The 26882-nt window shown below is 39.4% G+C and overlaps 4 protein-coding genes and 1 non-coding gene across 5 annotated transcripts; 1 reads left to right on the forward strand and 4 right to left on the reverse strand.

Moving 5' to 3' along the window:
- Positions 1 to 50: 50 nt before the first annotated feature.
- Positions 51 to 2200, reverse strand: LOC100641763 (NAD-dependent protein deacetylase sirtuin-2-like). Its single transcript, XM_019996288.1, has 13 exons — positions 2005 to 2200; positions 1916 to 1957; positions 1762 to 1868; positions 1630 to 1686; positions 1470 to 1538; positions 1294 to 1417; positions 1030 to 1128; positions 919 to 974; positions 766 to 842; positions 665 to 722; positions 547 to 614; positions 421 to 487; positions 51 to 327 (listed from the first exon to the last, which is right to left on the reverse strand). Exons 1-13 carry the CDS (start codon positions 2150 to 2152, stop codon positions 58 to 60), a joined length of 1242 nt encoding a protein of 413 aa, XP_019851847.1. The 5' UTR covers positions 2153 to 2200; the 3' UTR covers positions 51 to 57.
- Positions 2201 to 2257: 57 nt separating this feature from the next.
- LOC100637959 (serine palmitoyltransferase 2-like) lies at positions 2258 to 6482 on the reverse strand. Its single transcript, XM_003386463.3, has 13 exons — positions 6167 to 6482; positions 5806 to 5960; positions 5548 to 5693; positions 5126 to 5250; positions 4893 to 4986; positions 4486 to 4591; positions 4368 to 4425; positions 3475 to 3636; positions 3220 to 3346; positions 3069 to 3105; positions 2906 to 3004; positions 2654 to 2783; positions 2258 to 2451 (listed from the first exon to the last, which is right to left on the reverse strand). The coding sequence occupies exons 1-13, from the start codon at positions 6416 to 6418 to the stop codon at positions 2377 to 2379; spliced, it is 1566 nt and encodes a 521-aa protein (XP_003386511.1). The 5' UTR covers positions 6419 to 6482; the 3' UTR covers positions 2258 to 2376.
- Positions 6483 to 6533: 51 nt separating this feature from the next.
- On the forward strand, positions 6534 to 24891 carry LOC105312708 (usherin-like). Its single transcript, XM_011405568.2, has 34 exons — positions 6534 to 7128; positions 7189 to 7481; positions 7572 to 7635; positions 7689 to 7810; positions 7866 to 8029; positions 8076 to 8266; positions 8330 to 8530; positions 8584 to 8668; positions 8766 to 8958; positions 9017 to 9144; positions 9378 to 9513; positions 9778 to 10639; positions 10687 to 10850; positions 10916 to 11770; positions 11828 to 12109; positions 12168 to 13553; positions 13615 to 13695; positions 13964 to 14287; positions 14537 to 15655; positions 15739 to 16029; positions 16689 to 16970; positions 17027 to 17314; positions 17396 to 18264; positions 18325 to 18391; positions 18442 to 18556; positions 18624 to 18775; positions 18840 to 18905; positions 19020 to 23265; positions 23333 to 23565; positions 23644 to 23829; positions 23949 to 24035; positions 24090 to 24391; positions 24446 to 24601; positions 24660 to 24891. Exons 1-34 carry the CDS (start codon positions 6686 to 6688, stop codon positions 24882 to 24884), a joined length of 14658 nt encoding a protein of 4885 aa, XP_011403870.2. The 5' UTR covers positions 6534 to 6685; the 3' UTR covers positions 24885 to 24891.
- Trnae-uuc (transfer RNA glutamic acid (anticodon UUC)) lies at positions 13834 to 13905 on the reverse strand. Its single transcript has one exon. It is a non-coding gene; the product is annotated as a tRNA-Glu (tRNA).
- Positions 24892 to 24963: 72 nt separating the features above from the next.
- LOC105312710 (ADP-ribosyl cyclase/cyclic ADP-ribose hydrolase 2-like) lies at positions 24964 to 26322 on the reverse strand. The gene is made up of 6 exons (XM_011405570.2): positions 26111 to 26322; positions 25856 to 26061; positions 25579 to 25803; positions 25196 to 25348; positions 25118 to 25150; positions 24964 to 25071 (listed from the first exon to the last, which is right to left on the reverse strand). Exons 1-6 carry the CDS (start codon positions 26320 to 26322, stop codon positions 25052 to 25054), a joined length of 849 nt encoding a protein of 282 aa, XP_011403872.1. The 3' UTR covers positions 24964 to 25051.
- Between the last annotated feature and the right edge of the window lie 560 nt (positions 26323 to 26882).

Here is a 26882-nt window from a genome sequence, read left to right on the forward strand (position 1 = left end):
AATTGGCAAGTGGTTTTTATTTTATAACTTCTTTCTTCTCGTCTTTTTTCTTTTCAGCTATTTCAGGCTCTTTCCCTCTGCTTTTTGAGGTGTTGCACCTTTATCTTCTTTTTTCTTCTCAACTGATGCACTTTCTTTTCCTTCTGCTTTCTTGGACATATCATCATCAACTTTTTCTATTTTCTTTTCACCTGGCCCCTCCACTTGACCACTTTCTTTCTCTTTTTCTTCTACTTTCTTTGTTGGTTCTGCTTCAGCCTTTTCTTTTTCTTTGGGAGTTTCAGACAGTTTTTGATGCTCACTGTTGTACAAACTCATCAACTCTTCCTGTTATGTTACAAAGAGATGAAATAGATGAACATAATATGAATAATGAAGGTACATATGTGCATACATTCATGATGTATGATGTATACGTACTTCCCATCCAAGTCTCTTTGCCAATTCCTTCACTCCCTCATCACACGTACCTTGAAGGAACACATCTCTATTAACAAAATGAATATTATAATAATTTCTTTTTTTGTCTGTAGGACATTTATAAACCTGTATGCTTTATCACCAAAATCAAAACCAGCTCCACCCATGCCAAGCAACATCATGAGAGGATCAGCCTGTCACATTACATTATTGTAAGGTACCTTGTTACAGTGATGTCACTTACTTGCCCTTCACCAACTTTTTCGTAATTAATGAGCAAACGAGGACAATCTTCTCTAACTCTAAAAAAATGTGAATCAGTTCTTCATCTCTCCCTCTCCTTACTTGCTAGGAAGAGAAGCAAATGGTTGTACAGTAAGCGAAGTGCCCATTACAATCAGCAAGTCACACTTCTGAAGATCCTAATAATATTATTATAAATTAAACCATTGCAAAGTAATTATTACTAAAATGTATAATAATGACATATTTTCTTACTTTACTGGCAAGTTCACCAAATCTTTTAGGCAGAGCTTCACCAAAGAAAACAATATCTAAAGAACAAGATTATTAATTATACAGTGAATGCAATCAATCATTAATGCATACCTGGTTTAACTATTCCTTTGTATGCCTCTCCTTCTTCTGTTGGCTCATAGGCACAATCAGTTTCAGTACAGAGTGGTATTTTATCAGCAAACACTTGCTCTATATGGAATTATTATTTCTAATAATAATATTATTATTTCTATTATAGCATACTGTGTAATAACAGTGCATGGATATGTAAACAATGATACAGCAAGATATGGTAGTACAGTTGAGTGTATATGCATATGGAGAGTAATGTATATTTCATAGTAGTACTAGTACCTTTCACATATTCATGTGGATATTCTTTGCCACAGGTAATGCAATGAGCAAGGTGAAAAGCTCCATGAGCCTCCACAAGATGCTCATCAGCTATTCCAGCTCTTCGTTCAAGAGTATCAATATTCTAAAATAATAAATTTTGATTCTTACTCTCTCTCTCTCTTTCCCTCTCATACCTGTGTGTAGCTCCTCAACAAAAGTCCCTTTGTTTCCAGGAGTCGAATGAAATAGTGACAAAGTGTTGGCTACAAGTGTACAGGTAATACATATACATGAGTGATGTGTGTTACGTATTGTGTATAATGTGTGGAGTAGTATATTATAGTCTAACTTTACTTTGAAATTCCCTGGATACATTTCTTTAGCAAGGTGAAAGAATGGCTTAGGATTCATCTAAATAAATATTTTAAATCAGTTATTAGAAGACAAGAAAGATGAGAGAGGAGAGGAGAGTGCTGGAGAACATACTGGAAAGTATGATATGTCAAATATTGACTGTGGACTAGGCAGGTTGTACTTCTGTAGGTTGTCATAAAGTCCAGTGCCTGGTGTACGGAAATCAGGAATACCTGCAGCTGTAATAGTACAGTATGAATATATTAGCTGATACTGCAATACTAACCAGTTGATATTCCTGCCCCAGTCATTACGATGATCCTGTTAGCTATTGTGAGATTAGTGTAAATGACAATGACACGTATTGAGGCTCACCATCATTAGATGCTGCTAGTTTCTGTATGTGTTTGACTATGCCATCAAGTGTAACCTCATCCAAAACTTTGGGTCTTATTTCCTGGCTTCTATCCTGCTCCAATTCCAGTCTTCTGAGAGCATTCAGGAAAGCTGCTTCTTCTGCCATATCTGGGACCACGCCTTGTTTTGTGACTACGCCCAATCGCCCATACAACTTACCCACGTGCTACCACGTGGATAGATAATTGTTTTGTTGAGTTCACAATAATACTAAGGATTTTAAAATTGATGTCATAATAATGCTTGTTATTAACGCTATTCTCAAGGTAATTACTATACTATTATTATTATTGTTATTATTATTATTATAGCTTTATTTTTTGGCCACTTTCAGCTCGTTTTATCTTTAACGGTGTCGTTTCCCATCCACAGAGTCGAACAAATATCACCAAACTCCTTCAAGACCTAAAGAACAGTCCAAAAAGTAAGCACACATCACACAAAGTATTATTAACAAGTTCTTATACATAAACTGCACTAATTCTGGAATTATCATTTATGCAATATCATATCAATATCAAGATCATGAAATATCATTTATGCTTCAAAGCAACTGCATACTTGACTTGAAACCACACCTAAACTTGGATTAACCACACCTACTTACAGTGTCCAGCATCTCCCTGGTGTGTGCAGCCGAGAGGCAGATTCTTATTCTCCCTTCAACTATTGAAGTGGCTGGATAGCCCACGCCCACCACGGCTATCTTCTTTTCACGCAGTTTCCTCGATATTGCTCTAAAATAAAAGATATTTAGTATGTACAGTAAGTAATACCAAGAGTACATAATATAAAGGTATTATTTTTAGGTATTATGTACAGTAAGTAACACTATTGAATTGTTTTAATTAAGACTCACTGTATTCTTCCTGGCTGATATACAATGATGGGCACAACAGGTGAGTCATCATTACCATATACTGTGAACTTCATCTCCTTCAAGCGTTTCCTGAAATACCTGCAAGGACAAGTATAGGTTTAAAAAATTTAAATAAGATTGAGCCTGTCTATTATTATTTTACCTGGTATTTTCAATCAATTGAGTGACACGTTTTTGCCCTAATAAAAGAAAATAATAATAGAAAATAAAATATTAAGGTATAAAAAAAATCAAATGGGCACTATCCATTCACTTGCACATGCAGTTTGTCACCACTCAAGCCCCTCCCATACCTTCATTGGTTCCATCCTCTCCCATTATTATTTTCATTGATGTTAGGATCTGTAGTGCAACCGGTGCACTCATTGCTGATGCATATATAGCAGCATGGGAGTGGCTACGAAGATGATTAATGATGTCCTATTGAAAAATTAAAGACAAATATAATGCGAGTTTAAATAAAGACAAGTTACACCAGGGGTGGACTCCTGCTTACAGATAAGTTACACTTAATTATTTGCAATATTTCATTTCTAATCAAGACCCACCTCAGTAGCAGCAATATAGCCACCGCATCCACCGAAACTCTTGGTAAATGTTCCCATCATTATATCGACATCCGCAGGATCAACACCTAAGTACTCAGTGACTCCACGACCAGTGGGACCCATAGCTCCAATACTATGAGCCTCATCAAGATACAAGTATGCCTAGTTGTAAAGATTGCATGATACATTTTGTTGGTATTTAGTAATTGTATTCATATATTTTTGCAGGGGTACGTTAGCTAAATTTGTAATGAATTAGGGTACTTTATGAAATGACTAGGAGAGAATTCTATAATTTTTTTAATGCATATTGATGTACTTATGCAATGTAGAAAGTTTGAGCCAATTCTGACTTCAATTTTTTGAGTAATGACCATTTTTAAAAATATGCCAAAATCTGAAAAATACCCTGTACTATATAGCCCATGGTTTTTTCCAAAAAATGGCTCCGAAATCACCTCCAATTTTTATTACATTTTCTGATACATATTGATGTACTTATGCTATGTACAAAGTTTGAGCCGATTCCGACTTAACTTTTTTGAGTAATGATCTTTTAAAAATATGCCAAAATCTGAAAAATACCCTGTACTATAAGCAGTACAGGGTATTAATTGTCAAAAATAGCTATGAAAGATTTCTCATTTCTGATATCCATACGTAGAAAGTTGAGTCAATAACTTGTAGCAACTACATGTAGGTGACAAGGGCCAGTAAATATTGGCTGCAGAAGTTGTAAATAAAGACACCAAGAGTAAATACAATAATGATATTTCTGTATGACTGATGAGTCTAGCATTATAGCATGCAATGTACATGTGTGTCAATGTGATACACTTTTATCCGTTATACCAGACACTTTAACAAGTAAAGGGGCTAGCCATTATGGATACCTTGTATTTCTTTTTTAGTTCTATAATCTCGTGTAGCCTTGGCACAGATCCTTCCATACTACATAAAAAAATAATTATATATAGCATCCATTAAAAAATATATATCTATTAATTTTACCTGTATATTCCTTCAACAATGATTAGTATTTTCTTCCATGGACGGTGTGTTCTTGGTTGTCCTTTGACAATGGCTTCTCTCAATAGATACTCAAGAGACTCGATATCTTTAGGAAAGAGAACAAGGTTAGAAAAATACTTAAACTATTTATTATAAAGGCAAACTGCATATGTGTATTCAGAGATGCATATAACCTCTCTCCCAATTTGATAATCAGAGTATCACACATACCACATTTATATATATATCATAATGTACAGAACATGTCAATCTAATTATTAATAGAGTATCTACAGACACATCATTAACACCTCATAACTAAAGTCATTATGCTATATAAAGGTATGTTCATTACTCCTACTATAGCAAAAGTCTTGTAATAAATATAAAATTACAAAAGAGCTGACCATTATGCTTGAAAACTCTAATCGTTGCTCCTGAGAGCTTAGCCCCTGTAACAACTGAAGCATGATTCAGCGCATCACTTAGTATCAAGCATCCCTATAGATATAGTGAAAGAGAGATATAGTGAAAGAGAGAGAGGACTCTTTTATTCAATAAAGAACCAGCTAATAACAATTAGCATTCCATGCATAAACTATGATATAATTGTGGTTAATCCTCATTATCATCACCATACCTTTTCAACAAGGGCTGGTATGTTAGTTGAATTTGTGCTGAATCCCATTCCAAAAACTATTGCTGCTGCCTTCCTCACAAACTCTGCAACTTTTTCCTCCAAATCCTGTATACATTGTAGTGTCCCTACACACAAACGATTGACATGAAATCTCTCTCCTTTACCCACAGTACATAATTGCCTTTGTGCAATGAGTATTACATGTATAATAGCATTACTAAAAAAACATTTTCATTTCAGGAATCACCCTGTCTCTTCTCCTCCTCTTTAAAAATCATGAGCCCAAAGATCAGAGACACAAGAATAACAATGTGTCACTAGTGGTTATGCTGAACATACAATATATACCAAAGCTGACACAATCTCTCATAAATAAACAATAAAAGAGAATGCGTTACTGCCTCTTATATAACCATCATTACCCAAGTCGACTCTTGAGCTGTTTGTCCCGGCTCCATATTCATGTATCGACTGTATGGCTGCATCAGCACAGGGGCCTTTCTCCTCGGCGAAACCAAGGTAATTATAGGAGCCAAGGTTTAAGCATCTGGTCTTTGTGCCCACGTTTCTAAGAGAGGAGACACGTTGACAAAATGTTATCACATCTAATAGTAACATGATACTAACAAGTCATTGACCCTCTTTATCATGATCTCTCTCTCTCTCTCTTTTGCATTTACTTGAAGGTCCAGTTAAAGTCATCGCTCTTCCTGTCCACCAGATCAATATAAGCTCCAGGGACTCCACAGACCGGTCTATTGAAGCAGTCTCTCATTCTCCTGTACACGTTACGAGTGTAAAATCCGGTCCATTCCATCTTTAACTTGAAGAGATCCTGTAAAAAATTTTAAAAATCTAACCACAAGTTATGATATGACAATAATTTTTTGGCACATGGTATGTTTTGGACTTCATAATAGGCTCAAATAGCAAACTGTGGTAAGTTTTTTTCTATAACAAAATAATTATGATGGCGCTAATCAATTCAATTTTTGTCACCCCAGATCAGGTCACCTCTCCTCGCTCGCTCTATTTTCTTACATCTTTGCAGGTGGCCTCTCCGTGTCCGTCTTTTATGAGTCCTATTTGTCTCAGGGCGTCCCATATGTAGCCCCAGAAGATCATAAGAGCGTAGCTGAAGTACGTTGTGATGGCCCGATCAAGAGGGACTTGGTCAAAAGTCTCTTTGTGCTGTGGCTTCTTGCTTTTGGCTGTGATCTTCTCAGTTGTACCGTTTGGAACGTGACCATTGCTCCTGGAGGCGACAGCAACCGGCTTCTTCTCTCTCGGCATTTTCAAATTTGTTCCAGACTTCCAGTGACCAGTGAGATGAAATGTCAGGCCACTTTTCTATGAAGCACCCACCCACTCTTTAGCTGCGAATTTCTAATGAGCCACGCCCTACTTGTTTGCAGCTATAGCCCAGCTACGCCCTGTTGCTGTCTTTGGGGCGAGACCACTCTGTAAAGGCGAGAGGTTTTTCTTTGCAAATAAGAGTTTAAAAGGTAAAAGAAGACTGATTTTGGCTAGGAAGAGACTTGCAGTGCCTTACTTTGCACAATGGCACTGGGCTACGGTCTTGGTTCGTTGTTATTAGTCGCACTATTTCACTCTGTCTCGTCTCAGTCCATTGCTGAGTTCCCCCAAGCAGTTTCAATTTCTTTAAACAAACCCATCACTGCCTCTTCAACCTGCGGAGTGACTACTGAGCAGGAATACTGCCAATATGCTATTAGCCTTGAAGACTCCATAGAGCCAAATTGCATGAGCTCAGTCTGCAATGATACTTGCACATTCTCCAGCACTTCACCTGTCCCCCAGGATCTCCCTATGCTAGGAACCTATGGAAGTGGAGTAACAGACGTATCAGGGCGTAGTGGCTCTGACTCTGCCATCAAATTTGCCAACTCTTTCATTTCAATACCTTCGTCAAACATTTCCCAGTTTGGAGGGAATGGGTTTACATTTGCATCATGGATAAAGCAAGACTCTGGCAACACTGGGTATGTAATTAATCCTAATTTTTGATGCATTGCTATATTTTTTATTATTATTAATATTAGGTCTCTTATCTCAAAATCAATATCAGATGGCACTGATAGGACTTATGCAATATCAATCACGGAATCAAGTCTGACATTCAACTATCATCCAAACACCCTCATCTCCGGCTACTCAACGCTGACTGTCACTGATTCTGTTGATCTCTCGTCTGATTACTGGCATCACATAGCAGTCACTGTCTATCAGAATGACTTTGCATTCTATATCAATGGGAGCATTGTTAATGCAACTGGATTGGTCAGCTCTATTACTGATTCTACTAACACTGTATATCTAGGACAAATAGCTCCAGGTACATACAAAGCTTCCATTATGATTATTATTGTATCATCATTATTTATCACTTTTTATAAAAAGGAACTTACGTTTTATATTTTTGTAGGCATGCAGGCTTTTAATGGGCTCATGCAAGATGTATATTTCTATTCTCAAGCTCTCACTGAAAGGTTTGGTGTCTTTGCATAGTAAATCATTGCGGTGGTCTTGTTTCTAATTATAGGGAAGTACAGGAACTAGTAACTGATAATTTCCCATATCTGCACTTGAGTACAGACTGTCGCTGCCCATCTTCACATCCTGTCATCAATAGCCTAAGCTTAGACAGATGCATACAACACACAGGTGACTCTAAAATGTACTTTACATTACTAACGAATAACGATGTCTTGCTTTATAGGTGTTACGACTGGGCGTGGCTCCGTTGTTCGTATCAATGCAAACTCTCATCCGGCTGGCTATGCAAACGATAATATTTACGTGACTAGTTGGATCTCGGCTATTGATGAGAGAGAGGTTAACATGACTATGTCCCTTGTTCAAGGCTCAGCGTCAGCCTATGAGGTTAGAGACTGATTATAGATATACTGGATTATTTTTTATTTTTTAGTTAATATTTGTCTTTATCACCTACGGCGCTCCTGCCCCTAAAGCTGCCATATTACAAAAGTCAATTGATGGAGGACAGTCTTTCGTACCAATGCAGTACATGGCCGATGACTGTCCCTCTTATTTTGGCATTGCTAATGACCAGCCTTTGACCTATCCTGATGACGTTAATTGTATTACTTCATATTCAAGGTACTATGCAAGTTTTAATGTGAAAAGTGCATATTTTTATTTTTTTCTATTTTTTATTTTTAGTCGAACTCCAATCAATGATGCCGCAGTTCGACTCAGATTCCTTAATCCTCAAGTTCGTCCTGGTAATATTAACAACGATCCTGAGCTACAGGATTTTGTGACGGCTGATCACCTCCAGATCTCTCTCCTTGATTTCTTCACCGATAACACGACGGCCAGTCATCGCTATTATGATATAGTAGAGATAACTGTGGCAGCAAGGTTTGTTCATAATTATTAATACAAGGGAATTATTTTTTTGTTTCTGTCGCTAGGTGCGCTTGCTATGGACATGCATCAAGATGCTCTAATGACTTGCAATCAATTTGTGAATGTGTCCATAACACACAAGGGGATAGAGTAAGTAGTACAGTACACTTGAAAGTACATACAGTACATCTCAAGCAGTATCATAGTGAGTCTATGGCTATTATTACTCTTTCTCTCCAATGCACAGTGCAACGAGTGCCTGCCTTTATATAATAACAAGCCGTGGAGAAGAGGCATATCAACTCAAGCAAATCCTTGCATAATATGCAACTGTAACAATCATGCCAACTCCTGTGTTTATAATGCAACGCTTGATCCGTTCCCTGATAGCTTTGATTCAGGAGGTGGAGGTGTCTGTACCAACTGTCAAGATAATACAGGTATTGGTTACATCATTACATTATCCACTCCTTATATTTAATGGTGCTTACTTTCCAGAGGGCAGATATTGTGAGTCTTGCTCTGACGGTTACTACAGACCGGCAGGAGTCTCACCGTCCAATAGCAGTCCTTGTACACCTTGTAACTGTCACTCCACTGGTTCCACTGGACCTGTCTGTATAAAGGTATGGAGTAGTGCTATAAGTGTCTAATAATCCTGTAAAAGTACCAAATACAATTTGGCTATTCATTGATTGTGTTCTCAACAGGATTTTAATGGCATTCATGCTCTCTCTGTGGGTCAGATATGCCGTAAATATTATTTATATATTATTATGTAGTGGGAATGATAGTTTATTCATAGGCTCCTGTGTGTACATCCATTGACAAATAATACATTTATTTATTGTATCAATAGGCCGAGGGGATACCTGGTGAAGTGGTTGGACAGTGTCCTTGCAGAGATAACGTGAGAGGGAGGGCTTGCGATGAGTGTGCCGATGGCTTCTTTAATTTAACTGCTGGCTGCCAGTCATGCCATTGCAATACTGATGGTAAGCAATTAGCACACACTAATTATAGCTAATATTGAATTTGAGAAGCATGACGATTGCTATTACTGGATATTACTATTGCTATTACATCAATCAGTTGGAATAATGTGATTTCATTGTTTGTCACGAAATCTGTGACAAGCAAAAACTCATTTGTTCCATTGTCACGAAATCTGTGACAAGCAAAACCCATTGGTACTTTGGCCCAGCTCCAACTTTCTACACAACATATTATCATAAATTCAATTTATATTTCTTTTAAAGGAACAATTGGTGGTTCTATTTCGTGCAATGAGAACACTGGGAAGTGCTCGTGTAAACTGAACGTCGAGGGACTTAGGTGTGATCAATGCGTTAATGGTACACAAGGTCTCAGCAGTACTGATCCCAATGGCTGTTCTCCTTGCACCTGTAATGCAACTGGATCAATACAGGGATCTACCTGTAACCCTGAAACTGGTAGGTGCAGCTGCAAACCAGGAGTGACTGGCCCTGCTTGTGATACTTGTCTTGATGAGTTTCACAGTTTCTCTTCCTCTGGCTGTCAGTCTTGCACTTGCTTTGTATCAGGAGCTGTCAATAACTCCTGCAGCTCTACTGGAATCTGTACTTGTTTGCCTGGCTTTACTGGCGACCTCTGTGATAGCTGCTCTACTGGATACTACAATAGCTCTGGGTCTTGCCTACCTTGTGACTGTAACCCTCCTGGAACAATTAGTGAGGAATTGAATCAATGCAATGAAACCAATGGACAATGTTCTTGTAAAGAGAATGTGCAAGGAAGAGCATGTGATACTTGTATCTCAGGCTACACTAACCTCCAAGGATCAAACTCCCTTGGATGCAGTCCTTGTGATTGCGTATTGGGTAACACCCAGTCTCTTGAATGTGACCCGGTCTCCTCCCAGTGTCCCTGTCTCTCGTATGCAACTGGACTGAGTTGTGATATATGTCAAGATGGTTTCTTTCCTAATTCGTCATCCTCTGGTACTTGTATGCCTTGTGGTTGCAGTGAACAAGGATCTCTTAATTCAACCTGTAATGATGATGGACAGTGCTACTGCAATGGATTCACTAGTGGCAGAACATGCAGCTCTTGTGGGGTTGGTCAATATGGCTTTCCCAAGTAAGAAATCATATCTTTATTTATTTATTTATATTTTTTCATAATAGTTGTCAAAATTGTCAGTGTAATTCCACTGGTAGTCTTGATTCAGTTTGCAATGTCACCAATGGAGAGTGTCACTGCAAGTCTTTCGTAACTGGCATGAACTGTGATACATGTCGCAGTGGCTATCAACTCCTTCAAGCTGGTAATCCTTTTGGATGCTCAAAAGGTATAATAAATTAATGATAAGATTAATATCGAGCATTAAAAATATTATTATTTTTATTCTTGCAGCTCCTGAAGGTCAAAACCCACCTACACTCCAATCAAGGACGTCAATCTCAATAGACATAGCCTGGAGTCCTCCTGAGCAACCCAATGGGGTCATCAACCAGTACAAACTATACAGGAACAATACTCTAATTGCCACACTATCCGAATCAACCAGACACTACAATGACACTGGACTCACCCCTCACACTACATACAGCTATCAAGTGGAAGCTTCTAATGTTATTGACTCTATTAGGAGCATTGGATTTACTATCCAGACACTTCAAGCTGCTCCACAAGAAGTGAATCCGCCTTCCTTTGTAGTACTGAATGCAACAGCAGTCCAAGCACAATGGCAAGCACCTAACATCAGTAATGGAGTCATCATAGAATATAGACTGATACTTACTGCAGTGGATGGTGAAACATTGGAATCACCAATGAACCAGTTCACTGGATTAGATTTTAGTGCTGTAATTGATGGATTGGGCTCGTATAGTCTTAATTCATTTGTACTTGAGGCTTGTACATCAGCCAATTGTGGTACTAGTGATCCTGTGAGTGTCAGAACTGGAGAAGCTCCACCTGATTTTCAACCACCTCCAAATATTAATGCAATAAATTCTACAAGTCTTAATGTATCCTGGAATGCACCCTCACAGCCAAATGGAATCATTATTAGGTACGAGGTCCGTCAGCGTGTCTCTCCATTCTCTGATGATGGGGTACTGATCAGAACCATTGCTCCTCCATTAATGACATCAGTGGTTGTTAGTGGGTTGGATCCATTCATTTCTTATCAGTACAGTATACTGAGTTATACTAGTGCTGGTGGAACACAGAGTGATTGGAATGAGGGAACAACAAGTGAAGAAGGTCAGTTGCATTGCTACAAGCATAACACCTTTGCAATTATTATTTTTACTTTTTTAGAACCTGAAGATATTGTAGATCCTGTGGCATTTGTTCTCAGTTCTACTGAGATAGAAATCAGTTGGAAGTCTCCAGCCACTCCCAATGGGAACATAACACAATATCAATTGTTCATTAGATTCTCAAATGGATCCACTTCAAGTCTACATAATGATACACAGCCAGGATCATACAATGTATCTGGACTCTCTCCATTCACTCAATACCAATTCTACATACTTGTGTGTAACAGTGCAGGCTGCACGTCCAGTAACTTAATAGCAAGCACTACACTTGATAGTGGTAAGTATATAGCTGACTTATAATGTAATACATTATCTATCTCTTTTCTTTCAAACAGTACCACAGGGTTTAAGTCCACTAGTCATTGAAGTAGGAGAGTTTATAAGTATAACACTGAGTCCTCCTGCAGTCCCTAATGGTGCTATTATTGCATATAACATCACCAGAAGAAGGCCCAGTTTGCTTCCTTCTCCTCTTGACAGAGACCTTGGCATATCTTTCCATGGGACTGGCTATTCAGAGTTCTCTCCTAATTTTGATGGCCTTTCAGGTGCCTCAACAATCATTACAATGATGTTTAAGACCAGTCAACCAAATGGACTCCTCGCATATTCCATTGATGCAGCCAAGTCTGACATATTGGCCATTGAGCTCCGAGGGGGAGTTCCCTGGTTTGTGTTTGATATGGGAACAGGTCCGGCTGCCATAAGGATAAACGAAAATATCACATTCAATGATGGACAGTGGCACAAGCTAGTTGCAAGGAGGACCGGTAGGAGTGGTGCTATAACACTGGATGATACATACACTAGCTCTGGTGACTCCATTGGCTCACACACTTTCCTTGGACAGCCACAAGTGTTTTACATTGGAGGAGTACCCAGTAATGCAGCACTTACCTCTATTAATGGCCAACTGAATCCTAATGCTACTCTTGATGGGAGTAGCTTCATTGGCTGTCTTCATGGAGTGAAGGTTGCAACAACAAATTCTGAGAATATTCTAGACTTTACTGAGCAAATAGGCGGCACTGGTGTAAGCTCTTCCGGCTGCCCTATTAATATAGAGGAAGGACCAGTTTCATTCACTGGCAGTGGCTTCCTTGCTACAACTGGCCTTGCTTCACCTGGGTCCTCTTCATTCACTCTCTCTCTGTCATTCAGGACAAGATCCACATCTGGGCTATTGCTATTTGCCTATGGAGTTGACAGTCACATAGTAATCGAGCTAAAGAGCTCTGATGTTGTGCTAAGACTTAAGGGAACAGGAATGAGTGAGATTATGGCATCAACAGATGGAATCTCTCTTCCACAGGAGCTCTGCAATGGACGGTGGCATACTATTCAGTTATCTAAAGAGTCTGATGGAGTTATCATGAATATTGACGGTGTCCTTGTCTCAAAAGCGTTCCCAAGTCTCAGTCTTGATCTATCTTCCCATTTATATGTAGGTGGTGTCTCCATACCGTCAGCTGCTTATAGCGTGTACACTAGCAGAGTAACCAGTGATCCTCTCTACCTTTTCAGTGGCTGCTTAAGAAATGTCATATTTAATGATAATTCCATTAACTTGAATGATTTTGAAAGCCAGAAAGATACTAGTTTTTTGGGTTGTGAGTATTCTACTGGCTCTGTAATGCCTTCTTGTGAACAAGATACTGTAGTCTTCACCAGGTCTGCTGAGTCTACTGAATTCAATGATTCGACTATCAATGCTTTTACTGGTAAGACATAATAAGCAATTGAATATATACATGTAAGTGTATGCTTCATTTTTCTGTATAGAGTACATTTATCAAGTTAGTGTTGGTAATTCTGCTGGGAATTCTTTCAGTGGCTGGGTTGCTGTTGTATCAGAAGGATCAGGTAAAAATTTTTAAAGTTTATACTGTAAAAATATTAGTAGCAAAAGGATTGTGTTAGATTTTAAAACTTAACAGCAAAAAAAGAAAGTCATCTTTATGTAAAATTGCTTGCAAAAAAAAAAAGAAAAAAAATTATAAGTTCCCATACCGGGAGTCGAACCCGGGCCGCCTGGGTGAAAACCAGGAATCCTAACCGCTAGACCATATGGGATGCTTACATGCTTGAGGTTGAAATAACAAATCTTTTTATATCTGATTCATTGATATAGCTCCACAAGGTGTACCCTCCCCTGCTGTGAAAGAGGCAGAGAGATCTTCTTCGACACTTTCAGTTGCATGGGAGAGGCCCAGCACTCCAAACGGACTCCTCATTCGCTATGACATCACGGCATCACCTATCCCCCAGTCTATAAATAGGAAGAAAAGGAACAGCCCGTCTATGGTCACAGTTAACATTATTGCTCCCAATCAGACGCTAGAAGCAGTCATAACAGGATTATCCCCAGCTACCAATTACTCCCTCGCACTCACAGCCTTCACTGATTTTGGCTCCTACACTGGCCCAGTTGCATATGGACACACACTTGAGGATGGTAAGTTTAGACTAGTTAGCTATAGTACATACTTTTACAAGCCCAATGCAGAAAACTGTCAAAAAAGAATATTTTGATTTTTGTTTGGGGCCTCAAGGCCCTCAATACTTTAGTGCAATAATGCATGTATAAAGTTAAGAAATACACACAATTCTCACCCACCCTATTAATCTATGTCCTAATTAACTAGTGCAAATTAATTAATGCTCTCTAATATTTTGCTTCTCTCTCTTTTTTCTTAATCTTTAGTACCAGATGGTGTTCTACCTCCAGTAGTCACTGTTTATAGTTCTACCTCATTCCAATTCAGTGTATCCCCTCCTACACAACCAAACGGAATCATCATACTGTACAGGATCTATGTCGGTAATGATCTTGTCCTATCATTCCCTCCCTCTCAGGAAACTATCATAGCTAGCAACCTCTCTCCATTCACTAACTACACTCTTCAACTAGAGGCTTGTACTGCTGTAGGTTGTGCCAATAGCTCTGACATTGGCACTGCTATGACCCTCAGTTCAGCTCCTGCTGGACTAACCGCGCCTTCTCTTACAGCTCTTAGTCCGACCAGCATTGAAGCAACGTGGGAACCTCCCCTTTATCCCAATGGAATCATACTCTATTATACTTTAGTGCTGACGTCTGATAACAGTGTATTATTTAATGGCACTGATACTCGAGCTACTCTTACAGGCTTGTCTCCCAATACTGTTTATAGCTACAAAGTGACTGCTCATAACATTGCTGGATCTGTCAGTAGCAATGTCTCCAGTGTATTGACACTTGAAGACGTACCTGATCAGATACGTCCACCTATTGTGACTGTCCTTAGTGCTCGCTCTCTTAATGTCTCATGGCAAGAACCTTTACAGCCAAATGGGAACATAATCAATTACACGTTATTGTTAGACAGAGATCCTGTATTCTCTGGGCTTCAGTTTCAATATACTTTAAATGATCTTCAACCTTATACACAGTATGAGGTATCAATACAAGCATGCACTGCCAAAGGCTGCAGTGAGAGCAGTAGAGTCTATCAAACTACACCCGAGGCACCTCCAGAAGGCTTTAATCCTCCTACAATAACTTCAGTTACTTCTAATTCTTTTACAGTTCTCATTAGCGAAGTGAGCAGTCCTAATGGTCTTGTGTACTATGGTCTGAATGTAACTGGAGAGTTTCGATTGGATTCTGTGGAGCATCAGAGTTCTTATGAGACTCGTTTGGTTTTCAATAGCACTATGATTGGAGAGAGTGTTGTTGTATCGGATCTCCTTCCTTTTACTGAGTATGACCTGGTGGTTGTTATTGTTAATGTTGCTGGTGATCTAATTGGGGATGCTGTCAATGTTACCACTGAATCAGCAGGTCAGTAATACCATTATTATGATGATTTTATTATCATTATTTGCTGTAGTTCATAAATTATTTATGTATATTTGTTTTTATAGTGCCCGAGAATCAAGGCCCTCCGTCTCTTTCTCTCATTTCTCCAACAACTATCAGGGTCTCGTGGTCGCCTCCTCTTTATCCCAATGGACTATTAACTAACTATACACTGATACTCACACCTTTATCTGGTGGTTCTACACTATCAAACACATACCCATCCTCTGATAGTCTCACTGCTGATATCAGTGATTTATTACCATTCACTAACTACAGTGTTAGCATACAGTCTAATAATACCATTGGGGGCAGCAATTTGAGTGATATCAGTATCATCCTCACTGGAGAAATAGGTTTGTATTTCTTGATTGAATTATTGTTTATAATCATATGAAATAACAATTGCTATCCCCTTTTTGAGCCAAGTTTTCCCACAAAGCATGCTAAGTAAGCTAAGTGGTATGCTTAATGAGTTGACAAGTACTACAATACATTTGTAGCAACTTTAGCTCGATTTTTGAGCAACTTTAAAAATTCATAAAAAATCCAAATATGATCGGAGTTAGCTCAAACTTGATACAAGGCATAAGAACATGTATATGTATAAGAAAAAAATCATAAAAATGGGGAATTCTCTCCTAGTCATTTTTGGTGAAATTTGGCCAACGACCCTGTACTATAGTACAGGGACTTTAGCTCGATTTTTGAGTAACTTTAAAAATTCATAAAAAATCCAAATATGATCAGAATCAGCTCAAACTTGATACACAGCCTAAGAACATGTATATGCATAAGAAAATATTATAAAAATGGAGAATTCTCTCCTAGTCATTTTTGGTGAAATTTGGCCAATGACCATTACCAAGAGTACATTATGTACTCTTGCCGTTACAAGCTAAACAGCATGCCTACTGCACCAAAACTCTGTGGGTTAAACTATACAGTCTGACTGCTGTACAAATATTTGTGTATGCCTTTTTAGCATTAATTTCCAACTCTTTTTCTCATATAGCTCCAGCTGAGTTTGATCATCCCACTGTTCTATCAAAGACTCCATATTCACTATACATATCTTGGGATCCACCCACTAGTCCTAATGGACGCATACTCAACTACACTATAGAGCTCAGTGGATCAGAGACAGTAGATACTCTATTCGTCAACAGTGAAACCCAATTGGTCTACAATATAACTCAATTGAGCCCGTATACAGTATATAATTTCAGTGTCACTGCATGTAACAGTGCTGGCTGTATTGACAGTCCTTTCTTTGAAGACATTACTGGTGAAGCAGGTAAAACAAATACTGTACTTATCACATCCATTTTATTTCTTTTTTGCTTCCTTTAGCTCCACTGGATGTCCCTCCTCCTACGCTGGTAGCCACCACAACAGGTTTTGTTATAATTAGATGGAGTGAGCCAGGTCAGCCTAATGGAGTCATTAATGAGTACACAATATACAAAGCATTGCTCAACTCATCGTTCTCTTCACTGGCCACTGTGGAGTTTAATGAGACATTCTATTATGAGGACTCTGATGTTATGCCGTATACAAGATACCAGTATTATATTGAGGCTACTAATAATGCTGGCTCAACTGCTAGTCAGCCAAGAACAGTCACTACTGCTGAAGCAGGTTAGTAGTATGCTCTATTAAAACCTGTACATGTACAGTCATATATTAATTTATACTTTATTTGTTTATTGCCTTTTTTAGTTCCTGAGAATGTCCCAGCTCCTGATCTTGAGCCTCTCTCCTCGTCCTCTATTCTCCTAACAATCTACCCACCAGGCACTCCTAATGGTGTCATCAATGAATACCGTGTAACCAGACAATGGGGACTATCACTACAGCATACCTTTACAATATCAGTCAATGATGTATCAGTCATAAATTACACTGATACATCACTCACTCCTTATACTAACTACTCATACACTGTAATGGCTTGTAATGGTATTGACTGTGCTACTGGTCCTTCTGCTGCTGCCCTCACACTTGAGGCCCCTCCGACAGAAGTACTCCCTCCATCCACTAGCCTTGTCGGTGATGAATACTCAATTTCTGTTACTTGGATGGAGCCTGCTCAGCCTAATGGAGTGCTTATTGAATACAGGATCATTAGATCAGAGCTAGGATTTGAGGCAATGGTAGCTGGCCAGTCAAACTGTTGCAATGATTATGTTACTAATGGTGCTTTGGGCAATAACTGCACTGTAGTCTCACAGGTGTCTCCTCCATCAACTAGCCTTACTGATCTTGAGTTATCTCCTTACTCTTATTACCAGTATTGTGTCATTGCTGCTACTAATGGTGGATCCACTCCTAGTAATTATTCGTCTCCTCTCAGAACAGCAGCTGCTATGCAGCCGCTAACTGGTCCTACCCCAACCGCCATTCCTTTAAATGCAACGTCTATACATGTCTCATGGTCTCCTTTGAGTGTTGATCTGCTATTGGGCCAATTAGAGGGTTACTCGTTAACTTATTATAGCGATGGTGGTGAGGCTCTGACAGTAGATGACATTGAAGATGAAAGTTATACAATCACTGGACTGGCTGCCAGCACACTTTATTATATATCAGTCAGTTTCATTATTTATTTTATTGAGACATTTTAATGCTTCCATCTTTCTTCCCTTCAGGTCAATGCCAGTAATGGACAAGGCACTACCTCTGGGCCTACCATCAGTGTAACCACATTGGATGGAAGTAATTAGAACTCATTCTCTTTTATTTATTTATACTATTATTGTTCATAGGACCAGCTGGCGTTATCCCTCCTATTGTGATATCACTCAATGCTACCAGTTTAATTATTTATTTTAATGAACCTCAGACACCTAATGGAAACATCATTCTATACTCTGTGATACTGTAAGATTGCTCTATGTAGACATTTATTTATTTTATCATTATCTTCTTCATCTCTTTTTTCACACAGTAATAGTGTTGCTATACATAACCAGTCATATCCAGGCAGTGTGACAGTGACTGGTTTAAAGCCATACACAGTCTACACTGCACAACTTGAGGTCTGTACTTCATTTGGTTGCAATGAGAGCAGCCTCTCTAGTAACAGGACTCTTGAAGCAGGTAAGTAATGGAAGATGACGTGTAAAAATTGTTCCTTGTTTATCTTTTGTTATTTCTTATATAGCTCCTGTTGGTTTTGCATCTCCAGTTGTTACTGTATTGGATCCTTACTCTGCTTTCATTTCGTGGAGTAAGTTATACAAACTTGCATGTATACACAATCAAGAGCACATTATCTACTCTTGACTCAATGTACATGTACTTGATATTGCATTTCATTTTTATTTCTAATCTTCTACTGTAGGTCACCCGCTACAAGAGAATGGTATAGTGACGGAGTATCAAGTCTACCGGAGGATCAGTGTACCTTGTTCTAATGGTAACACTGGTACTTGTTACAATAGTACACTCCTAGTTACTGAAGACAGACAATCGATCAATTATACTGCAACTGGCCTGACTCCTGCCACTCAGTATGGTTTCTCCATAACAGCAGTCAACGGAGGAGGGAGTACTACTAGTGGGTTCACTACAGTCACTACCGATGAAGCTCCTCCTTCCTTTGTTCTTGCTCCAACAGTGAGTCCAGTATCATCCAGTGAGCTGCTAGTAACGTGGGTAGCTCCCCCTGAGTCTAACGGCGTCATTACTTCTTATTCTCTTTTTATTGATGGTGTGCTTGAGTTTGGGCCCTCTCTGTCCCTCTCTTACGCTGCCTCTTCTCTTGATCCATATTCCCTATATTCATTCACTGTACAAGCTTGTACTAGTCCTGGGTGTACTAACAGTTCCGTCTCCACTGGTAGGACTCTCGAGGCTCCACCTACTGGTTTTGATGATCCAGTAATATTAGAGACAGCCTCAGATTCTTTCCTTCTCTCTTGGTTGCCTCCTAGCGATCTCAATGCTGCTAGCGTCCATTATGAAGTGTATTATTCTGATGATTCGTTGATAGTCAATACAACCCTAACCAGTTATAACGTCACTGGTCTTCTTCCTTTCACTAACTATTCCTTATATGTTAGTGCATGTAACATCGCCGGTTGTACAATTAGTGAAGTCGTATCTACACTAACTGACGAGTCTCTTCCTGTGGGTGTGTCTATAATGATGATTAATGCTCTCTCGTTTGATCAAATTGAAATGTCCTGGTCTCCACCCACTCATGCCAACGGTATCATATTAAATTACGTCTTAAGACGTGACGGGGATTTAGTGTTTAGTGGATTAGCTCTCAGTTATACTGATACTAATCTTGTAGGTGGAGTTTCATACTCGTACACACTAGAGGCTGTTAATAGTGCTGGTGGAACCACCAGTCAACCCATCACAATCACTACGCCAACTTCAAGTCCAACTGGTATAAAGTCTCCAAATACAAGAGTCATCAGTAGCTCAGCCATATACGTGGAGTGGGCCGAGCCTGAGAAAGCAAATGGTATAATATCGTCGTATCTTGTGTATGTGAATGGCAATCCTGTATTCAATGGATCATCATTCAATCACACAGTAACTGGTCTGTCTCCTTTTACAACATACTCGATACGTGTTGAGGTCTGCACTGTACAGGGAGATTGTGGTAGCAGTCCATCTGTCAGTAACACTACACTGCAGTCCGTGCCTAGTGGACTGGTAGCACCGACTGTCCAGTCTCTATCGGATAGCAGTATAATGGTCTCGTGGTCGGCACCATCGTCCCCTAACGGTATCATAAGGTTCTATAGGATTAGACGGAGACTAGCTGAGAATCCTCTAGCTGTTTTAATTGCGTATGCCGGTGGTCCTAATGTCTTTACTGTCACTAATCAGGGTCTCTCTCCTTTTACACGTTACGAGTATCAGCTTGTTGTTGTTAATGATGCCGGTTCCTCCCTTAGCTCATGGGCAGAGGTGACAACACTTGAAGCTCTCCCGGCTAATGTCACTGCTCCTACGTTCTCCGCAGTGTTCCCGTACAATGTCACTGTCAATTGGGAGGCTCCCCTTTATCCTAATGGCATAATAACCCAGTATCAGGTGTTTTATAGACAATTGATAGGTAGTTTCATGCTGGCCGATACTCTTACTGGAGATACTACCGAGACTGTAGTCACTGGTCTACAGCCTTATACTCCGTATGATTTCAAGATAAGAGCAATGAACAGTGCTGGTAGTCAGAATAGCACCATTGAGGTAGTGATCACGTCAGAGGCAGCTCCTGAGAACCTTCAACTGATTTCTCTCGTGACGAGGACTAGTGAGTCCCTGACATTGACTTGGTTGCCTCCTCTCAATCCTAATGGTGTCATCAGACAGTATGCTCTCTTCTTGAATGGCTCTGAAGAGTATCGTGGAGTCGTCTCTTATTATACCATCACTCGTTTAAAGTCTTTCACTGGTTACTCTATACAATTGGAGGCTTGCACATCAGCTGGTTGCACAAGAGGCCCCACTCAAGGTTTTACGACAGCAGAGAGTGCACCTGTGGGTCAACCCGCTCCCTCTTTCACGTCACTTACCTCAAGATCAGTCAGACTCAGTTGGGGCCAGCCCCTGCAGACCAATGGTATCATAAGATCCTATGAAGTATTCAGAATGCAAGTCAATGAACTACAACAAGTTAATGGTACTGGTAATGCACTCCTGGTATACAATACTAATAATGTAGCTTCACGAGTATATACTGACAGCAGTCTATCTCCTTACACTGGTTACCAGTATGCTATTAGAGCTAATAACTCTGCTGGTTCATCCATCAGCTCATTTGTGTACATACAATCACTTGAGGATATACCAGAGGGTGTCACTGGACCAAGTGTCATTGTACTAGGCACTAGTGACATTAGAGTGTCCTGGGATAGACCAGACTATCCTAATGGAGTAATATCAGTCTATAATGTATATCGGGCCAGCCCTTCTCTTGTCGCTACTGAAGCATACTCTGGACTCAATAGGTTTTTCACAGACACTGGTCTTAGCCCTTATACAATGTATAATTACACAGTGGAGGCTTGCACTGTTATAGGTTGTGCTAACAGCTCCTCGGCCTTTAATGTCACTGATGAAGCAATACCCGAAGGATTCACTGTCCTAGTATTGAGTGCAATATCAAACTCCGTCATATCTGTTAGCTGGGAGGCACCAGCATACCCCAATGGTATTATCACCACATACATTGCTAGTATTACCTCACCTATCAATATAACCATACCAACTACTTCTACCACTCAGAGATTCACTAATCTCCAACCATTCACCAATTACACTGTATCAGTACAAGCATGTACTGTAATTGGTTGTACTAGTGTTGGCCCAAGGACTGTACAGACACTAGAGTCCATACCATTCCTTATAGCTAGCCCCGTCCCCTCTCCTCTGAGTCCTACATCAGTATCAATCGTTTGGTCTCCTCCTGCAGTTCCTAATGGCGTCATTATAAGATATATCCTACGTCGCAATGAGTCTGTTGTTTTTGACGGTAATAGTCTCTCGTTTACTGACTCTCCCCTCCTACCCAATCAAGTGTACTCGTACGACATTCAAGCCTTCACTAGTATTGGAGGAGGCGATAGGAGCTCGTTGAGTTTTATTACCATGCCTTCTGACACACCCACAGGCATAGCTCCACCCACTGTATCAGCCGTAAGCTCAACTGCTATATTAGCCAGTTGGACTTCTCCATCAACTCCTAATGGAGTCATACAGAGATACATACTGTACTTAATGGAGGGAGATACTGAAGTGGTTGCTTATAACAGCACTGGAATGAGTCATCTGGTAACTGGCCTATCTGTATATACCTTGTATCGGTTTAGAATTGAAGCATGTACAACTACATGTGGTTCTAGTGCTTATAGTAACGAGACGACACGTGAGGCCGCACCCATTGGTCAGAACGGCCCCACCTTGCTAGCCTTTGATAATGAGACTGTGTTGGTCACATGGGACCCTCCCACGTCACCTAATGGGGTCATTACCTTGTACTCTATACAAAGACGGCAAGTCCTTGGGGTTAATTTTTATGGGACAGTCATTAGTATTGCTACACATCTCTCACCAACGACTCAGCAATTCTTGGACGAAGACGAAATACTTGAGCCAGCTCTCACCTTTCAGTATCGTGTGAGTGTAGCTAACTCAATCGGGAGCATTACCAGTGATTATGTAGATGTGACATTACCTGATGCACCTCCAGAGGGTGTCTCTGCTCCTGTCCTCGTTAATAAAACATTTAGTATGATTTCTGTCTCGATAAATCCTCCATCAAAACCCAATGGACTCATTACCCAGTATATTCTCCACAGCACTAGCTTCTCCTCAATGACTGTGCTACCATCCTCGCAATCAGAGACAGTTTATTTTGTTGTATCAGATCTCAGTCCATACACATCTTACAGCATGTACATTGATTCATGTACTAGTGCAGGGTGCACTTCAAGTGCTAGTATCAGCGTGAGGACTGAGGAAGACGTGCCCACTGGTCTTGCTCCTCCTGTTCCAACTGTAACGGGTTCAACTAGCATTAGGTTGGACTGGTCTAGCCCTGTTAATCCTAATGGAGAGATTACTAGGTAAAATATGAATTATATAATCCACACTCTGTGTTCATTTATTGTTTATTATTATTTTATATTGCAGTTATTCCCTTTGGTTCAAGTTACCTTGCCCTCAGCCACAAGTCTATCCAGTGGCTACCACCTGCTCTGAGACAGACTATCAGTTCCTTGTCTCTACCTCTCAACTCTCCTACGAGTTCACTGGTCCTCCTCATCCCCTCCCACTCAGCACATATCAGTTCATACTGCAAGCAGAGAACAGCGTAGGAAGAGTTAACTCAACTGCCTCTGATACTGCCACAACACTTGACGACTGTAAGCAATCATGCGTAATAAGAATTTACTTTACTTCTTTCTCTTGCTTTATCTTTTATTTCTTTTTCTCTCTTTCAGTGCCTGAGGCTATTAGTACTGTTTCCTTTACTATCTATTCTCACAATCAATCTGTTGCTCTCAACTGGGCCAGCACGTTTAGACTCAACTCTGTTCTCACTCACTTCATTGTCATTAGGGATGGGTTCTTCCTCCTCCAGGGAACCCAAACATACGCTGTATTTGGAAACCAACCTGTGGAAAGAAGTAATCCTCAATAATAGCATTTTGCTAATTGCTATAGCACAACTAATAATCATGCATAAATGCTAATAATAATGTAACCATTGGGAATATTAGCTTCAATATCATTTTTGCATATTTAGTGTTGCAGTTTTCAGTTAAAGCAGTGACAGCAAGAGGTGAAGTAACAAGCCCATCGCTTCCTCTCCTAATACCAGGACTCAATACTGGTTAGTCTTGACTGACTACACATACTATTATTGTACATTTATTATATCCAATAGCTTCTTCAACTGCCACTACAGCAACAACCAGTACAACTCCAACAGTAAGCGGTACTGATCCTCCCACTGATGATACTCCAGTCTACGAGAGGCTCCCTTTCATTATTGGGATGGTGATACTTGCACTCATCATTTGTTTCGTTGGATTTCTGGTCCTCTTGTGCTTTATAAGACCAAAGAACAGAGGAGTGACAGAGAAGTATGATATATTGAGTGGAGAGTCGAGACAGACCTCACCTGTTCGTGACGACGGGACTGTGAGAGCTAGTTGTGGCCCAATATATGGTGGATCCAGACTAACAGTAAGAACCAACATTGCAATGTATCTAACTTCAAAATGCTCTCTTTCCTACTAGCCTTCTCCTAATTATAATGATACATTGAAGAGCAGTCCTGAGCATTATCAGACCCAAGCTGGCCATTCCTCCACACGAATGAAGTCTTACTCTCCATCCAAAGTGGCCCTGCTCGACCAGAGCTTTGATGAAGGAGATATACCACTGCAAGATACAGTATGAAATTTTTTTTGTTATTATTAGTTATGTTTACTATTCTTATTTTATTTTCTAGCACATTGCAAGACTATCAAAGATTGATCTATCTCCTGAAAGTATTTTAGGCCCCCCTCCACCGGGTCCTGAACAGGATGTGCCCCCCAATGATGATATTGTCCCATTGCCCTCAACACAAGACATATCACGTGACACTTCAGTAGTTAGTTATTCACCCAGTCCTCCCCCTCCTCCTCTTACCCCCCTACCAGAAGATGACGCATTCATGGATACAAAAATATAGAGAATGACTCACAATTTTTATAATTTTTAGTTTCTCTTTGATATGCTATTATTATTAATATTATTATTATTATTATTATTATAGTTTTTATTAATTATTATTTGTTAGCAAATATTGGCAAATTAATAGCAAAATTAATAAAGACGCCATCAATAATCTTTGCTGTACTAAGCAGGAATAGAAGGACCTAAGAAGACCAATCATTCATAAATGTGCATATGTACAGAACTCACCACAATCCACTTCATGGTCCTTAGGCCTTGTACCTTTTGTAAAAAATCAAAATAGAATGCAATAGATCATGCATATACCTTTTTGAATGTCACTGATAATTGCAGAGACACAGGCAGCAATAGCGTTAGTTTGATTGATATCTCCATACACATCGTAACAGTCATATTCAATGGACCTTTCCATGACTCTACTACGCAATACATTCATGCTACCTTCTGAACAACTCTCTCCTAAAAAATTTGTAGAGACAAAAAATAAAGAGTGTGTGTGTGTGTGTATGTACTACTCGTGTTTCACATGAACAATAATTATAGTAATAGTATCACACAAGCAGACATATCAAACATAAATACAGACTCAATCATAGTGCAGGTGCCACAAACACTATAGTAAATATTACATTTTCTGTAGTACCCAATTAAAATTTTTTTGAGACCCAGTTCACATTCGTAGGATTCACCTTTTCCTTTTTTGTGGACAACAATAGCCACGACCTCGTTAGCATTCATATTTGGCAATTCGACAGTAGAAAAATAAGATGAATTGCTAAAGGCTCCTCCATCTCGTTCCCCATCTCCAAGCCAGTATGCACTGCCACGAGATGCTTTTGCAAAATCAATGGAGAAGCGTTCCCAAAAGTTACCAGAGACACTGCAGAGACACTCGTTAACATAATCTATACCACCTGTGGATTTGATAAATTTATGTGTAACATGCAAAAGGTTTATTTTATTTACCTCCTTCAACACCACACCAGTTAACTCCATATCCCAGATCATTAATGATAGCTGATGAAGGCTCATTTGTAGAAGAATAGACAACAGCTCCTGCAGGATTAGGCTGAGTGCTCACAACCTCAACAATGGAATAAGTCCCAGACCAGAATAGAGACTGATCTTCCTTGGCTTGCATGGGGAGTACCATAAAGTATGGCTGATAGTGCCTAAAATGATGAAATAATGATAATGCAAGTTTAAATTTTAACAACTGACTCTGCTGCAACAGTTGCTGGATCCCGTCCACTAAAGGCACCTTTAAATGCAAACCAGGCCACAAGGCAATGTATCAAACCCAAGTTGAGGTCTCTGCAGTTAGAGATAAAGTCTTTCCTGATAGTCAAAGGAGTCTTGCTGCACTTCTCAGCAAAGACATTATCAAATGCAAAGAAAATAAGTAAAAAGAGGACAGAAACCACTAACTTCATCTTGAAAATATTATAGCATAACTTGACAGAATCATTGCATTATATAGACCTAGGACAAGGGCAATTGCATACAATGACATCATTATGAATATAATTATTTTATTCAGCTAATCAATTCTGCCACTGAGTCATCCCAGCAAAAGTTAATTATGTTTAGATGCAATAAGCATTATTAGCTACATCATGTTTTGATCACTGATGCTATTATGCTTGTAATGGCTCGTAGCGTAGATTTAGCAATATTATTATTGAATAAATATAACAAGAGAAAAGAGATCTCACAAAAATCATCAAGATACTACTTCAGTCCTGAACAAGTGATTAACACACACTATTTATAATCATCCCATTATTAATTAATATTAGTCAATTAACATACATAAATATTATGTAATATAACTAATGAATTATACATTATCTCACAATGCTCTATAGAAGTTTGAGCCAACTCAAATTGCTAATTCTTGAGCTATGATGACTTAAATCATTGAACCTGATTGTTAGAAATATTTTTTAAACTTTGAGTACTTTGTTTGCACTTCACACAATTTACACTTGGA

Source organism: Amphimedon queenslandica, unplaced genomic scaffold, assembly GCF_000090795.2.
Source record: "Amphimedon queenslandica unplaced genomic scaffold, v1.1 AMPQUscaffold_13416, whole genome shotgun sequence".
In the NCBI taxonomy this organism is placed as follows: Eukaryota; Metazoa; Porifera; class Demospongiae; order Haplosclerida; family Niphatidae; genus Amphimedon; species Amphimedon queenslandica.

What these genes read in the sequence shown, in the direction of transcription:
- LOC105312708 (XM_011405568.2), top strand. Translation starts at nt 6,686, where the DNA reads ATGGCACTGGGCTACGGTCTTGGTTCGTTGTTATTAGTCGCACTATTT. An exon ending in CAGATGCATACAACACACAG is followed by an intron (nt 7,811 to 7,865) that starts GTGACTCTAAAA and finishes CTTGCTTTATAG; the next exon opens with GTGTTACGACTGGGCGTGGC. An exon ending in ATGCCATTGCAATACTGATG is followed by an intron (nt 9,514 to 9,777) that starts GTAAGCAATTAG and finishes TTTCTTTTAAAG; the next exon opens with GAACAATTGGTGGTTCTATT.
- LOC105312710 (XM_011405570.2), bottom strand. Translation starts at nt 26,322, where the DNA reads ATGAAGTTAGTGGTTTCTGTCCTCTTTTTACTTATTTTCTTTGCATTT. An exon ending in CCAGCAACTGTTGCAGCAGA is followed by an intron (nt 26,062 to 26,110) that starts GTCAGTTGTTAA and finishes TCATCATTTTAG; the next exon opens with GCACTATCAGCCATACTTTA. An exon ending in GGACCATGAAGTGGATTGTG is followed by an intron (nt 25,072 to 25,117) that starts GTGAGTTCTGTA and finishes TGGTCTTCTTAG; the next exon opens with GTCCTTCTATTCCTGCTTAG.
- LOC100637959 (XM_003386463.3), bottom strand. Translation starts at nt 6,418, where the DNA reads ATGCCGAGAGAGAAGAAGCCGGTTGCTGTCGCCTCCAGGAGCAATGGT. An exon ending in AACTAAAAAAGAAATACAAG is followed by an intron (nt 3,637 to 4,367) that starts GTATCCATAATG and finishes CTTTACAACTAG; the next exon opens with GCATACTTGTATCTTGATGA. An exon ending in TATCAGCCAGGAAGAATACA is followed by an intron (nt 2,784 to 2,905) that starts GTGAGTCTTAAT and finishes CTTTTATTTTAG; the next exon opens with AGCAATATCGAGGAAACTGC.
- LOC100641763 (XM_019996288.1), bottom strand. Translation starts at nt 2,152, where the DNA reads ATGGCAGAAGAAGCAGCTTTCCTGAATGCTCTCAGAAGACTGGAATTG. An exon ending in ACTAGCAGCATCTAATGATG is followed by an intron (nt 1,958 to 2,004) that starts GTGAGCCTCAAT and finishes ATCTCACAATAG; the next exon opens with CTAACAGGATCATCGTAATG. An exon ending in CAAAGGAATAGTTAAACCAG is followed by an intron (nt 975 to 1,029) that starts GTATGCATTAAT and finishes CTTGTTCTTTAG; the next exon opens with ATATTGTTTTCTTTGGTGAA.